Source organism: Primulina eburnea, chromosome 13 (assembly GCF_022965805.1).
Source record: "Primulina eburnea isolate SZY01 chromosome 13, ASM2296580v1, whole genome shotgun sequence".
In the NCBI taxonomy this organism is placed as follows: domain Eukaryota; kingdom Viridiplantae; phylum Streptophyta; class Magnoliopsida; order Lamiales; family Gesneriaceae; genus Primulina; species Primulina eburnea.
The window spans coordinates 35,001,978-35,018,832 of record NC_133113.1 but is presented as its reverse complement, the minus strand read 5'-3'; the positions used below and the strand labels follow the sequence as shown (position 1 = coordinate 35,018,832).

The following is a 16,855-nucleotide window of genomic DNA, read 5'->3' as shown; positions in this document are numbered from 1 at the left end:
TAAGATATAACCAAGAAATGAGCTGTTACTTGTACAATAATTATATCACAATATATATATATATATACAATAATTATATCACAATATATATATATATAGATAGATCATGAAAAGAGATCGCGGAGTGATCAGGTTTATTGTATTTGTTATTTTATTTTAATGAAGATTCATCAAAATATAAGTGTTTTAGTTAATTAGACTTTACGACTTCCATGAGTTTTCATGTGCGAGGCACTGGATTTATTAATGCGACAACTTAAAATATAACTAAACGCTATAATTTAATTACAAACCTTTGCTGACCTGCCGTACTTCTCGCCATTTTTCAAAGTATAACTATGCTTGAAAAAAGGTAGGTCGGTTGCGAGACGAATTCATATATTTTATCCGTAAAACATATTGACTTGATCCATACTTAATCATGAAATGTAATATTTTTCGTATAAATTAAAATGATTTTTTTCGTAAGTTGAGTCGATCTTAGATCCGTCTTAAAAGAAATTTTGAGTAGGAAAATATTAAATATAAATGACTTAAAAGCTAAAACGGTAATCGAACACCATTAATTATGATTATGCCACGTTTTATTAAATGGAAGTTAATCATGTAAGAAATACACTATTAATTGTGGTGAGGAACATTCGTCATGAATGCGTAAGACTAGTGTCATATCGTTAACCCAACATACAAAGGGGTCTTCTTGGACTATTTTGGTAGTGGCTGTTGCACTTTTTATCAATTACTTAAATACAATTTATTAAAGTTATATAAATATCTAATAAAAATAATATTTAGTCCATCACCGTGTGAATACTATGGAGATGAATATAAAACGTGAAGGATTGAGTTAATTATTCAACTACTCAATCTATTGAGTAATAATAATATATAATAATAATAATATATTTAATATAAAAAATTTCATATTTTTCATCTGTGAATATATTTGTAATTTTTAAAGTTATGTAATACCAATGATGACATTTCTTTTATTTTTAAAAGCATTAAAAAATAAATTTATAGTTTTAAATATCCATTACAGATTAATTAAATGTCATTTTTTCTATTACTAAAATCCCATATAAAAAATAAATTCCATAATTTGTAGTTGTAAAATACAACTATTTTATCAATAAAGTTGCATGGGTCGTTAGAGAAAAGTGTAACAATTAAAATATTGAATTTATATTTCTAATCATGTAATTTGTATGTTTTTTCTATTTTTCATTATGTTACGCTGAATTTTCAATTTTATTCATGTAACATGCATATTTTTTTTTCATTTTTGATCTTGTATTTTTGTTTCTATTTTTGGTCTTTTTCTTACCGACATGCACAACGGACTCCGATAAAAAAGGACCAAAGATTAAAAAACATACAATTTACGATAATAAAAATGAAAATCCACTGTATCAAGACAAAAATAAAAAAATTGTTAACATGACCAAAAATGAAAAAAAAAGTGCAATTTTCTCCAAAATATATCTGCAATCACTCATTTTTGGATGCGTCAAATATATATACATTGATACTGCGAAAAATATACATAGCACTTCATACTTATGTATCTCAATATATATATTTTGTGTTTCTAATTAATGAACTGGTATAAATTGAAAATTGAATTTTTTATTAGTCCGAGGAGCTCAAAAACTGGGACAGAAACTGTATGAAGGTAAAAAGGTATAAATAAAGAGAATAAAGTGGGGAGAAGTGTGTTGCAAGACACAATGATTTTATGCACGGGTGTTGGGGGAAGCACAAAGGTTTCGCGTGGTTACGTACATGCTTACATCTTGAAAATGATAGTGCATAAACAACGTGGAAGCTTGACCACGGGAAACTCAACTCATCTACAAACTCAACTCAACTCAACTTCATAAATTATATCATATATATCAGAATTCAATTTAACCAGTTAAGTATAATAATCTACATCTGTGAGTATATACTTAGCACGAAGTACCGCGGTTAAAGTTTTTCAGTTCGATAAAAAATCGATGTTGCTGTCTGGGTAATTCAGCCTTGAATTAGTCATAAATATTTCTTTACATAAACTTTATAGAGTACTACAATTTGCACGATCAGGGTTGTTGGCAAATCTAAAAAATCGAGTCACTTTGAATTAACTTGTAGTGTCTGTGCATATATATATATATATATATATATATATATATATATATATATATATATATATATATATATTTGCGTATTTGATGGATGGACTCTCACACGACAATAAGTATGTTTTGTTTTCTTTCTTTTTTTCTTTCTGCGCACTGAGGGAGTGCAATTATAGCCTTTGAACCAATCACTAAGCATTATGCCATATTATAATGTATGGCACATGAGTGAATGTACATGCTCTCAAAAGTTCTCCTCTGATGGCTACGCTAATAGTAATATATATGCGTAGTGAGAGAGAGAAATTAACGGAGTGCCGTAAGAAGAAAGCAAACAAGATCAACACATACAGTATCATGCTCTATATATGTTAGGTCTCAAGATGACGGGATTTATACCATTTTATATGGTGGGGAACCAAAACCTACAAACAAACCACAATATAAAAAGAAGTTTAAAGCTTCTTTGGCACAAGTAGAAGAAAAGAAGAAGAAGAAGAAGAAGAGGAAGAGAGAACTGAGGTGCCCGAGCAGATATCTCTATCAAGGTATGACTTTCGACTTCTTTCCCATTTTCTTTCTTCATTCATCAAGGCCTCCAACAATAATATGGAAAATATAATTATAAAATTTCGGTACCCTGGCTAGATATATATAATAAGAAGTTAGTGTGCTCGAGGATCATATTGATTTACCATTTAATTCCGGCCTTTTTTCTCTTGGAGAAGTAGAATCCAAGTTCTTGATACTTGTCTTTTCACACATTCTTACCTTTTCAATCTTTATGTGAAAAAAAAATGATCATGAAAATGATTTTTGCCACAACCCTAAAGTTGTTTTTCTCTCTAGCTTTATATAACACTAAGTGTTGCTTTAATCTATCCGACTATTAAAATTGAGGGATTGTGATGAAACAGATGCAGCAACAAAACACTACTGAGGCATACAGTACTGGAGGACTCGTGGATGGAGGGGCGCCAACACTTACTTTTCCTGAAGTATCGCAAATCCTGCCGTGGAATCACTCGTTCAACCCGACCCATTTCTCAACCCGTGACTGCGACCCATTCGTACTCCCTCCAACACCAGTACCATGTTATGGAGGTTTCTTCAATAGGAGGCCTTCTGGCTTACAATTTGGGTACGAGGAGCCACTTTCAGACCACAACTTAAGGCTAATTTGTGACCCTTTAGGGCAGGTGATGCACTCAAGATCCGACCCGTTTGGACTCCACGCGGAGCTCCAGAAACTCACAGCTCAAGAAATAATGGATGCCAAGGCTCTTGCAGCTTCCAAGGCACACAGTGAAGCTGAGAGGAGACGCAGAGAAAGAATCAATGCTCATCTTGCTAAGCTTAGAAGTTTACTCCCAAGTACAACTAAAGTAAGTAAAATCAAATTGAATATTCCATTAATCATTATGATGTGGTATACAACATCTTCATGTTTATCCAAATGCATAAAATATTAATCTCTAAGTTTGGTTTTGCATAATTTTTTATGTGTTCAAGGATCTAGCTAAATATCCTTCTTTGAAACTTCAAGAATCAGATCCATTATATGACCTTTTTTTTTTCAATCACTATCTTTTAGTTTGTTTTTTAGTTGTTGAATACAAGTCAATTTGATCATGTTTGTAGAAGTTCGAGCGTTAATATCGCTGAATTTGATATAATAAAGAGAAACAATAAAACAGTTAAAAGCTTCCATGGAAAAAAATTGCCGGAATTTGCAGTCAAAATAAGCAGTAGGGTTCACAAAATATATTTAAAAAGACAGACAAAGAAGCATTTTTGTCAGCCATTTGGCTCCTTTCACATTCTACTAAGCCAGCGCCTAGAATCTTAATTTAGACTAGCTGTGAAGCTAGGAAATTAGCTCGCACTTGTGAGTTAAATTTGTAGTATTTTCAAAATTCTTTAATTATTTTTTAAAATCAATTGCTTAGATGGAAAACGATACTTTTAGTCAGGAAAAACGGTGTGACTTAAGCGGGGATTTCCTTCTTTCAGTGCATGAAAACGAGCAAGTTCTTGAATTTTGTATATCAAAGAATGAATTTAGATTAGAGGGTGGCGGAATTGACTTTGTATTAAATACATATATTTTGTTATTCTGCAGACAGATAAAGCTTCATTGCTAGCAGAAGTAATCCAACATTTGAAGGACCTAAGGCGCCAAACTTCTCAAATATCAGAAACAAATCAAGTCCCAACAGAGATAAACGAATTAACAGTGGATAACTCATTAGATGAAGAAGGTAAACTCTTGATCAAAGCTTCAATCTGCTGCGAAGACAGGCCAGATCTCTTATCAGACCTAATCCAAACCCTCAAGTCTTTGAAGTTGAGGACACTTAAAGCCGAAATTACGACACTCGGGGGACGAGTAAAGAATGTGCTTTTCATCACTGAAGACGATCAAGATTTATCAGAGAGTAGTAGTAACGACGATGATCACGAGGAGCAGCAACACCAGCAGTACTGTATAGATTCTATACAGGAAGCTCTTAAAGCAGTAATGGAGAAGTATAACGGAGATGATTCTGGTTCAGGGAGCGTTAAGAGGCAAAGAACAAACTATCAATTTTCTTGAAAAGGTCCCTTCAAATTTTCCTTTTTAAAAAATCTTTCGCGTGGTTAAATTATTTGTGTTGTTTTTAGCTACTAATTTGGTTTGTGCATGCTGCGATTGGGATTGTAGTTGAAATGGTGAGAATCAAAGTGAGAAAGAAATCTTTTTCGTGTTTAGGGTAACCTTAGATCAGAACCAAACAAAGAAACTGATCAGAGGTTTCTTGATTCGATTTGGGCTTGTTTCTTTTTCCCTGATTTTCATCTGGAAAACAAAATTCTACCCTCCTTACGTCACATATATAGCGAGTGACATTAGGTTTTCAAGAAAAGGTGACGATATTATTTTTTCGGTATACGTCTCCTCCGCCAACTCAACAACCACCGCCTGCCCCGCCGACATGTCTCTTGGTGAGGATGGATTAATTTCTTATATTATTAGAGTCGAAAGATGTGATGGAGTACATGTACTGGGAATTTTCTTATGACTGGCCATCACGAAACATATATGTATTGAGTGGAATACGTACAAAAGTGCGAAATTTTTTATTGCACTTCTAGCAAAAACATAATTGAATTGATGATTCGTATTCGTCTTAAGTTGCTATTGTTTTTATCTTTTTCTGTGAAACATGTCAACACTACTGATATTCACAATAAAAAATAATACTCTTAGCATAAAAAATAATATTTTTTCTTGGATTATCCAAATATGATATACGTCTCACAAAATACGATCCGTGAAACCGTCTCACACGAGTTTTTCCCTGTAGTTATGCTAATGATTGACAAATTTTTTTGTTCGGATACTTCGATTTTCAAAACTATATCGAGGCCGATCACCTTAACTAGCAAGTCTGTGATTTCTAATATTTCTTGGCATGCAACATTATGTTATAAATCTATTATATTGAACATAATTAAAACTAAAAAGAATAGTTTACAAAATCAGAAATATTATACTAAACAAGTCTTTTGAATTAATAGATCTCTTAAGTTACGATACATCTCTTTAAGTTAATAACAATATGTATTTTTAACAACTTTATCAATGAAAAACATTAATTTCTTGAGTAATGAATATTTTGTTTCTAAAAAAATTACAATTATCACAGTTCAGATATTTTATTTTCACCCGACAGTATAGAACAGTATTCGGTCACAGTAGTGAAAAGGGATTGGTTACATGTACAACTGGTGCTGTCGAACCCAACATACTTCGTTCATTGATGGGCCAAATAGAGACTATATCTGGGCCAGGCCTGAAAATTATTTCAGGGATCCAAAATTCAGTTCATTGAATGACACTAAATCTTTTTTCTTTTTTTAATACTAGTCTATAGGGGTGGGAGGACTCGAACGACTCGAACGCGAGTCTTACACGAGGAAAGTAGGGTGAGACCATGGGAGCTAATGCTCGATCTCAATGACACACCATATCTATATGCTGTGTGTGTGTGTTTCCTATGGATTAACGGCCAATCCATTCTTCTTCTTTTTATTATAGGCTGTGTGTGTGTTTCCTATGGATTAACAGCCAATCCATTCTTCTTCTTTTTTTATTATTTATTAACAACCATTCTAAGTTATAGTGTAAATTAGGTCTATATTAAATGAAAACTATCGACGAAAGAAAAAATTATACATGCACTGTAACATTTTTATTTAAGAGGCCATATTTGCTATACACACACATGCATGTGTGTGTGCGCACATATTTATTTGAGCGAATATAGAAATATGCAAGCGTATGATACAGTTGCATGCATGTGATTTTGTTGGAATGTGTTCATAATTTTAACTCGTACCCCAGAAATTCTGAAAGTACAGACGTGTTTTCTTGGGTTCTGAACCACAGAATAAAGGGCACTTATTATGAATCCAGGATTCTAGTACACGAGGGATACGATTAATCTGGATACAGTAATTATAAACATAAGTTTATGTATATTTTTTTTAAAAAAAAAATTATGAAGTAGACCTTAGCTTGTGCGAGGTTGACAAATAATATATGCGGCTTCAGCCGTTTAATTAAAACATACAAACAACAATATTAGATAAAATTATTGCTCGGTGATCGAACGATACACCGATGTATTTGGATTCGACAAAATATGTCGTAATTTGCATAAAAATTTGTGTAGTAAAAGTTCCTAATTTAACTCATGCAGGTATGAAAGCCGGTGGTAGCAATTATTCTTGTTTGGTGGCGAATTGAAGACAATGCAAGTTAAGCAGTGGTAGAAAAGGTGAAGAGAGTAAGAAGATAAGGTTGCGATACAAATTCAAATCCATATTAGTCAAAAATATACACTGAGACAAGAGGTTTTTTTAAAAAAATTTAGAATAAAGCCAAATCTATATTGTTTTTCGAAATTTAATCCTAAATATTTTCTTTCAAGGAGAATAACATTTTTGGTTCTGTAAGTTAAATTTTTTATTTTTCTTATATTATCAATCAATGCAGAGTTTTATAATTTTATTACAATAACTAGTAATTTTTTTTAAGTCATTTTCTACCTGAACAGTAACATGACACCAAAAAATATTGTCATTTTATTGAATATTTTCAGTTTGTCCAATATCAATTCAGCACTTTGATGAAAAATAACTATAACTTGTAAAAAAAGTGGTTGAGGGGTATCTTAATTAGTTGTTCTACATCGATTAAATATAATTCATGATGAGAGTTGCATATATGAACTTAGACAATCTTTCCACTTGAGCTAACTTTTAAAATTGGATTATATCTAAATCTCAATTTTTAACACTTTGGTTTGGATGGGAACAGTCTGTGGGGGACAAGGAGATTTCTTTTTGGATTTTTTATACATCCGATCGACATCATGGCTGACGCCTTATACCTTACTCGCCAAAATATTTATTTGGGGTTTTAATTTTATTTCTACACACCAATTTGTAATATCGTTTTAATTTGTTCAAGGTTAAATTTAAAAAGTAGTACGAATTACGGAATCGAGCTCACGAGATCAAAAAATATATAAAATCTATAATCTATCATTTGAACGCAAAAACTCAGGATTTTTCCCGTCGAATACTCATTTAATTTAAATTTTATTTCATTTGGACCTTCATATATCGACATATCTTGTAAGTTGTAATCCGTTCGAAATAGTGATAATTATTTATCTTGTTTGAAATATTTTTGCATTCAAAAGAAACCAACAAAGAATGGACAAGAAAGAGATATTTGTGCAACATTTAGAAGATTTTCCAGTTGCGATGCACTTTTTCATGTGGCATCGTCACGTGGATTTGATAAAGTATGAAACATTTGAAAGTTAATAGAAATAGAACTTCTGGCAATAAAAGGTCCCGTGATTTCTCTTAGCACCTGACAATGTGATGGAAAAAAATAGACATTTAATTATATTTTAAGCGATAAGAGAAAATGAAAATAATGTTCACAGAATATATATAATATTCAGTTTGAATCAGGGATATATAGTACAAAGCGAAAAGTGCAAAATATTACAATCATAATATATTATAAAATACATTTGAAATAATTAAGTTTGTGCTATATCATGCATTGAGTAATACCATTTATATCTTTTAGGATTTCAAAAAGGTCATAATTAAAATCACTTGACCCACAAAACTTGTTTTTATAGCTTGACCAAAGATTTAATTTCATAATATATATGATATGCCCGGATAAAAAGTTATGTTTCTTTCTTGGGAGTGCTTGAAACCAGGTAGATGGATCATGGGATGAGTATACTGCCCATTGGGAAAGCAAATAATGTTAAATAGAGAAGTTACTCCGACGCTCTAGTCAGTCATATTTACGCAGAGGAAAGTTCTGTATAGAGAGTATATAGTGAGTGCTTGTAAAGAATGTTAAGTGAATGTCTTAAATGATCGACCGAACCCAAGTATTTATAAAGAAAAAGGTAATGAGGAATTTGTTTTCAGTGTCCGGCTACTCCTCGTGATCAAACAATTGTCCATTCTTTGTGTACATGACACTATCACTATTGACAACTCATATTGTTTCCAGTCTTGTTACATCGCCCCTACATGCGCTGACTGACATACTAATTATTTCGAGGCAGAGTGATCCATACCTGTGGGCCCAAAATCGATATCTATCCCGAGATGCTTGGATAGTAGTCATGATATGAGGACACAGACAAATATCTGATCCATTATCCCAGTCTTTTTATACCGCTCATGCTAAGCTGGAGGCCCGAGTTTGTTTTTACATGTGCTGGTCTAATTAGTTTCCCTAACTGTTGCATATCCATATATTGTTTATATAAGAGCATTTTCTCCACCTGAGCCGGTTCTTGACTCGGCCTCCATTGGCTTCCTGTTCTTTCTTATTCTGCCCGAGTCTAAGGATAACCCCCTCTTTTGGGACATCACCACATATAGTAATTTGCTTATCTTTTTGAGAGATTCAATTAAATTGTTAATGGTCATAACTTAACAGTATGCTGTTTGGTTAACGACAAGCAAAATAAACAAGATTATCTTAGGCATTAGTAAAATAGTTTTGAACTTTAGGCAACCCAATAATTGCTGAAAACTAATAAATTTGATGAACAAAAATGGACACGTTTATACGACTCATATATTTGCGTTTATTTATTTTTTTTGGTTTACACAAAAAACATAAATTAATATCATGAATTTTCAATGCTTTTTAAAAAATATATAAATATCCTCTAATTATCTCATAAATTTTCAATTATTTTCAAAGAGTTATTATTAATATCTTGTTGATTATAAAGGATTTGATATTACTAAATCCCCGTGCCCTTGGAGTAGTTACGAGTTGTCGATTGGATATATAGTTTGACTGGTTGAGATCGGTGTTTGAATTAATTGTGCATTCATCAAAATTAATAACTGGTTTTGACTTGTGAGAAAAAAGAATCCCCCAGTTGGCTTTAATGCAAAGAAAAATACCCTGAAAACATAATGTTTTAAGTAGGGTCCATAAAACATTATGTTTATGTACATATATACAAATATATTATTAGAAATTCATCTAGAAATTGAGTTTGTATTTACATTAAATATTCGTCCGTTATTATACGCTCTAGATGAGAAATTATTAAAGGAGCATCGGAGAAAAAAACAGAACTTTTCAAGGAAATTAAATGATAATAATCATCATTCCAATTCAAGCTACCGGATTTACACAAGAAGCCACATGAAAGGCAAAAATAGTACAAAATTGTCAAGATCTAGGCTAACACTGGCCACCCGCCGCACATATGTACACTCTAACGAAGCCAGGAAAAAAAACAAGAAAAAAATCGTGCAAAGAAAAGAAAACAGAAAAGAAAAAGGGATGGATGAGCCATTAAAGTTCAATCATGGTAACAAAGAAGCATAACCACACATCTCCTGATAATGTAGAGCTTAGCCCTTTGCTCCCTAAGCACTCTTCCAAGCCCCCTACTCGAAATGCCCCTCTTGCTGCTACGACTCTTCGTCGTCATGTTCATTTTATGATGATTGAAAATGACCCTTTAATTTCCTTCTGATCTGAATCAACGCAGAATCAGATAAAGTCTTCTTCTTGCGAAAAAATGGAGAAAATTCTTGAGATTTTTGATGGAAGAAGTGGGGTTCTTATAGGGGAGAGATCTATGTGTGCATTGGTCGATTAAAGAGGCAACTGTGGTGGCCTTTAGGTTCTTAAAGAGGCCCCCCCACCTCACTTGCGGAAACCGTACCCCACACCTTAACCTTTCCCATTTAGGTATTATTGTTATTATTATAACACAGTAAGAATACTAATTATTAATAATCTAAGTAAATATCATTTTTCCTTCGAATAAGATAATACAACTTGTTTACAATATTGTTCTCCTCGCCATTATGGTAAAACTTATTTTATATACTTGTGTGATTGCCTGTATGTAGATAAATAAATATACTTTCAAAGTGTGACTTTTTTTATCTGACGATTTGTGTAGGGTAGATCTCTTGTGAGACGGTCTGACGAATCTTTATCTGTGAGACGGTCTGACGCTACCAATATTCATAATAAAAAGTAATATCCTTAGCACAAAAATATGATATATGAGATCATCTCATACAAGTTTTTGTCTTCTGTATATCATCAATATAAATTTACCACATATATTGATTATGAATATTGCACAATAGGAAACATATTTGATCTCTCCATAGTTTTATACTCAACTGTCATACATTCATATATGCTGATGAAAAGGTTACAACTATGGGATTAATTGGACCTATTCTACTATGAGTAATATTTTTAACTATATATTATTAATTTACAGGAATGAGTTTGATTCGACCATAGTAATTACGTAAAATAATTCATCGTGGCCTTTGTCATAATTACTTTTTATTTTATAGCATCATTACCACAATTTGCGCTTAAATATATATATGTATATATATTTGAGGTTAAATCCCTATACATTTATTTGTTTGTTCCTAGCTGTTATTAAAATTGGGGATGCTATAATTGTTAATTTAATTTTATTAACACATTTAATTATATATCAACAGTCAAAGTCCCACAAATAGCCGTGCCATATTCCCCTCCAACGTATATATTTATTTAGTTGTTATTATTATTTATTGAGTGGGTTATGAACCCAAGGAACAGAGGTTTCTAGGGTGTGACCAATTTAAAATGTGTCCACATTAATATATAGTATTCATTGTGCAGGTTTGTTCGTACATTTTTAATAAAAAAATTTGTTTTTAATCTAATTTTTTAAATTAAAAAAACAAAAACAAAAACAAACAAAGCAACCCACTTGCTTGTTCTCGTGCTCCTCCCATGCTTAAACTTTTAGCGGGCCCATGTTATTCTCTCAAGTATATAAAGAAATGATTTAATAAAATAAAATAATAAAGAATAAATCAAATTTAAAACTTGTCATATTTTCACATAATTATATTCGACTCAACTGCTATGAAATATCTGCTAGTCGTCAGCTACATAAAATTACGTGCCGTATATACGGAATGAAGATATATGACAAAAAATTCAATTTCGATAATCACGGAAGACAGGAAGAGCATTAGAGATTAATTAAAAAAAAAATTACACGATAATCTAAGTCTGTTTTTGTAGTGTCCCATACTGGAATTTAAAATTCATTAGGTGTTGTACAGTCAGAAATAAAGTCAGGTCACACGTGAAGGTCTCGTGGTTTGACATAGCCATGGCTCCCCCTTGTCTCGACATTTCATCTTATAAAATTTATGATATGGTTTTATAGTATTATAGTATATCTACCCTGTATTATTAACGTCGGTCGATTTAAAGTAGCAATGTTGTCATGGTGTTTTTTTCATTAATAACCAAACTATTCATATTCACAAACGACTAGGTTTTTCATGCAATTGTTATATATATATATATATATATATATACACTGCAAACTCTTGTAATAATAATTGGCATTGCCACCCGACTCTTTAACACTGATCCCTCTTCTATAAATAAAAAAAAATATTGTTGGGCTTTAGAATTTGGGCCTGTGGTGGCCCAAAAGAGTATACTTGTACTGAGATAATTGGGCAAAATTTAGTCCTTTGGGTTGGGCCTACATATTTGATTCGTACTGCGATGTTTGGGCAAATTTGAGGGCAACGTTTGGGTTGTGAATAGCAAGCCCAGAATGTTACGAAATTTACTAATTAAATATTTTTTCTCGTTATCCCTTGGGAATTGTCATCGAACGCTAATGAACGAGCTAACATAGGAATGGCGTCTGCAAATACTTCATTTTCACTTGGCACAGCTGCCGCTCGACAACTCCCATTCAATGGCGACGCCAGTTTTTCAGGGTCTTCCACTCTTTTCATGGGATCCCCAATCTCCTCTTGTCGAACTTTACATCTCTATGGTACGTCCCTTCTTTCTACCTTGTCTGTGTGCAGTTACTTACTACTGGGAATTTGAAGTGGGTTTTCTATGATACGCGCGGGGGGTTGGGTGGTGGTGGCTTGATCGAGAAGTAGAATGTTACTATCTTGGTATCTTGAATTCACTTCTCTTTAGAATTATGAAGTGATGGTGAACCAAAGTTTAAATGGGTGAATTTGGTGTATTGGGATGATGCATTAATTCTGGAAGAAATACGATTTGATGTTTTTATGGGTAAAATTGCCCATTGTGTCCGCGAAAAGTGTTTTCTTGTGACCTTATTCGCTCCAATTTTCTTGGATACATTTTTTGACAGGACATGAAGGTTCAAAATTAACCAAGCGGCTTGTAATTGAATCAAAAAGGATATCTGGTTTGGAGGAGGCAATCAGAATTAGGAGGTAAAGTATGCATCTGTTGGTTTCTATTTTGGTTCATGCGGATTAGTTCAATTATTTATCAATGTTGTCAGCAAAATAAAGTATGGGCTGAATTCTGATTTTTTTTTCTTTCTAAAGTACCATCTTTAATGTGTTTTCTCAAGGTGAATTTTCTGTTTTGAGCCGCTTGAATAGAAATTTTCTCTGCTACCTTCCAACTTCCGTATGATTGATAAATTGTTTCCGGGGTCTACATCCTTTCGCAAAACATGTTCCTTCCCAGTGTATTTCCATGTAGATTTTAAAGAGAGAGTGATAATGGTGAATTGTTACAAAATATTAAATTTCATTTTCTACTGATGCATAGGCAACGTGAGCTTCAAACATCATCAAAATCTGATAGAAGACCTGCTTTGAGGCGTGGAAAAACATATCCTAGACTTTCTGTGCCTGATAATATTCCAAAGCCTCCTTATGTTAGTTCAAAATTGTTGCCCGAAATTTCCAGTGAACATCAAATTCATGATCCTGAAGGAATTGCTCGCATGAAGGCTGCATGTGAGCTTGCTGCTCGGGTGCTGGACTACGCTGGATCATTAGTACGGGTGAGAATTCTCATGATCTGTTTTTTTTTGGGTTTCCGGACTTTCTGGCACAAGTTATTTGAATACCAAAAAGACCAACATATTTAAATTATTTAGGATAATTGGAACATTTTATCCAAATTTCATCGGGTTTGACTCGAAAAGCTCGTAGTATGACAGAATTAGTGAAAAGAAACTTATTTTTTGAATAGATTCCTAAGATCGTATATGTACATGATGGAAGTTGTACCTTTTCCTGTTCAAGGAAATTTACTTATCATCAAATTTCATTTCAGCCATCAATAAACACCAATGAAATTGATGTAGCTGTTCACAAAATGATCATTGATGCGGGTGCCTATCCTTCACCTCTAGGATACGGGGGCTTTCCAAAGAGCGTTTGCACTTCAGTTAATGAGTGTATGTGTCATGGAATACCCGATTCTCGCCAATTACAGGTTCTATGTGGTTTATTTGGCATCCTCTACCTGCAGATATTCAATTTTTTGCGACTAAAAATTTTTTTTGTTATGCAGGATGGTGATATAATAAATATTGATGTAACGGTCTACTTAAATGTATGTTTTTTATTATTATAAACTGGCAAAATACCATTGTCTACTTTCCCTCTAAATTGAAATGTTATCATACATAATATTTATTTTCTTATTACAAGAAACTTTCTGCACGACTATATGCATTCTAGTCTTTGCTCTTAGTTGATTTATTTCCTATTAATTTCTGTTCTTTCCAGGGTTATCATGGAGATACATCCAAGACCTTTTTGTGCGGTAACGTGAATGATGCAATGAAACAACTTGTCAAGGTAACTTTCTTTTTATATTGTTCCAAGAAGTCTTTTATGATGCTTCTGTCCTTTATTTTTGGTGACTAAGTAATTATATAATCGTTACAGTAAAACGAGCTCCTGATTTACATTCCTATTTGATGTCAGGTGACAGAAGAATGCATGCATAGAGCTATAGATGTTTGCAAGCACGGTGCCCCTTTCAAGATTATTGGGCAGATGATCAGGTACTTGAGGCTACCTTTTCATGCTTATTTGGTGGGATTTAGTGCATTCAATGCTAGTTGGGCGGCCCATTTTTCTTTTTTTCCTTTCGGGCCAAAAGCACACCGAAAAAAGTTGGTACTTCAAGAGGGCTTAGGCCTTAGGATACGTCAATCATGATTGGCCTTGCACTTAGTCAGAATAGACTTTGCCAAACAATTTTACTTTGCTTTAAACTAATGATGCACGACTATTTTCATTGAATGCTACTTTTGGGTTCTCAAGCTCTTGTTTGCTATTGTTTGTTTCCTCAGTGAGCATGCTGAAAAATATGGCTATGGCGTGGTGGACCGGTTTGTTGGACATGGCATTGGGAAAATTTTTCACTCTGAACCTCTCATATTTCACCAACGTGAGCAATTCATTGAAAGTTGTCATTTAACTTGCTTATCAATTAGACAATAATGAATTCAGATGGAAGAAATTCAATATGATTAATAAAAATATCCTTCAAGATTGAGAAGTCTGAACTTTGGATAAGTAACGTTCATTCCCGCTAAAGATGGCACCCATGCATATTTGCTCTAAGGTTGGATCACATAACCTTCAGCAAATCAATCAAGCTAGTGTTGATACACAGTAAAAGTTGATGCATCTATGCTTGCTTATTTCATTAGCCCATCTCTATGTTTTCCTTTTATTCCTAATAGCCTAGTTATCCGTTTTTGTATATTCAATTTCTATAATAGGTAACGACAAGCCGGGCAACATGGTTGAAGGACAAACGTTTACAATCGGTGAGTTTGGTATTTTTTGGTATTATTTGAATTAATTAAGAAGGCACTCTTGTTTCCTGTAGAACGTACTGAACTTTGCCAATGGATTTCATCGCGGATATTGTTTTTTTATTTCTATTTTTTCGAGCATTTTTGGAAATGAACTCCATGATTTGGCCAGATTCCCTTTTTCCAGCAGCAGCGGTTTGATATTGTTTTTTTATTTTTATTTTTTCGAGCATTTTTGGAAATGAACTCCATGATTTGTTGCTGCAGAACCGATTCTTACGTTGGGAACAACAGATTGCATAACGTGGCCAGACAAATGGACTACATTAACAGCAGATGGCAGCGCTGCAGCACAGTTTGAGCATACTATACTCATCACGAAAACCGGCCCTGAAATTCTAACTAAATGTTGAAGGACCCAATTGTTTTTGGGGGGCTTGTCCTTGAACATAGAAACAACGAACTCGGTTTTTCCGAATTATTTTATTTCCCGTGGACTTGATCAAGCAACCTGATCAAGAAGAAGGGTGGTCTCTACATGCTACTGTCACTTCAAGAAGCATTCTTTGAACCATTACAGTACATATTGACAATAGATTTGAAGTAGAGCAGATTCTTCAGTACTTGGGGTACGATTTCTATGTTGGCATCAGAACCCTGGAAGATTTGAACATCATGAATTGCATTCCATAATGTTTATGTATAATGTTATTTTTCACTACAACCATGTTCCACTTTTTTTTTTTTTTTTCATAATAATGAATTGCAGTGCAATGAATATAAACCGAGACAACTGATGGGAAAGCTCAAATTTGGTAGCAAAAATATCGAGCACATATGCAGCTCATCGTAGAAATGGACGAATCAAATACTCAAAATTACCAGATTATAACTACTGCAGACATCACTGGACTAGAAGCCACAATACACAAATGTACATCAATGACCAAGAAACAAGTTGCAGAAAACATTCAAAAATAGAGGAGATAATTAACAGAAAAAAAAACGGCTAGCATGTGAATCACGATGCTAATGGAGAAAACAACTAGAGGATGGATATCTATCTATCACCACAGAGATGTAAACTCTTTATAGAAAATAGATCGAGTCAAATGATCCAATAAATGCAAAGAAATAAATTTTGTAATTTTTTTTTTAAAAAATTACCAAATCTAGAAGATGTAAAATTAAAATTGAAATTTGATAATTCAATTTAGCTCAAGTGAAAGATGATTATTAAATCTACATATGCAAATTTAAAATTTTAAAACTTTATTAAGTAGATCTAAGACATCTAACAAAAACAGCCGAAAAGGCCTCGATGTGTATGATCCAAGACACTATGTACTAGTATGTAGTGAGTAAGCAATGAACAGAAAATAAATAAAGAATATTTAAAGAAAGTAGGCGCAGTGAGTGTGAGATAATTTATGTAAGATACGTGTTTTTTTTTTGTCTGAAAAGATAAAAGTTAAATACTTTTGGTCTGGTGAATTTAAT

At 33.0% G+C, this 16,855-nt stretch overlaps 3 protein-coding genes across 3 annotated transcripts; 2 read left to right on the top strand and 1 right to left on the bottom strand.

Annotated features, from left to right (window-relative positions):
- Positions 1–2,362: 2,362 nt before the first annotated feature.
- Positions 2,363–5,289, top strand: LOC140810072 (transcription factor bHLH30-like). The gene is made up of 3 exons (XM_073167882.1): positions 2,363–2,671; positions 3,041–3,508; positions 4,246–5,289. The coding sequence occupies exons 2-3, from the start codon at positions 3,041–3,043 to the stop codon at positions 4,717–4,719; spliced, it is 942 nt and encodes a 313-aa protein (XP_073023983.1). The 5' UTR covers positions 2,363–2,671; the 3' UTR covers positions 4,720–5,289.
- A 4,550-nt stretch (positions 5,290–9,839) lies between these two features.
- LOC140809780 (small polypeptide DEVIL 4-like) lies at positions 9,840–10,325 on the bottom strand. The gene has a single exon (XM_073167503.1). The coding sequence runs from the start codon at positions 10,178–10,180 to the stop codon at positions 10,043–10,045; it is 138 nt and encodes a 45-aa protein (XP_073023604.1). The 5' UTR covers positions 10,181–10,325; the 3' UTR covers positions 9,840–10,042.
- A 2,071-nt stretch (positions 10,326–12,396) lies between these two features.
- On the top strand, positions 12,397–16,073 carry LOC140809779 (methionine aminopeptidase 1B, chloroplastic-like). Its single transcript, XM_073167502.1, has 10 exons — positions 12,397–12,574; positions 12,911–12,995; positions 13,342–13,579; positions 13,855–14,016; positions 14,095–14,136; positions 14,313–14,384; positions 14,514–14,593; positions 14,885–14,982; positions 15,320–15,367; positions 15,623–16,073. Exons 1-10 carry the CDS (start codon positions 12,433–12,435, stop codon positions 15,766–15,768), a joined length of 1,113 nt encoding a protein of 370 aa, XP_073023603.1. The 5' UTR covers positions 12,397–12,432; the 3' UTR covers positions 15,769–16,073.
- Positions 16,074–16,855: the final 782 nt, after the last annotated feature.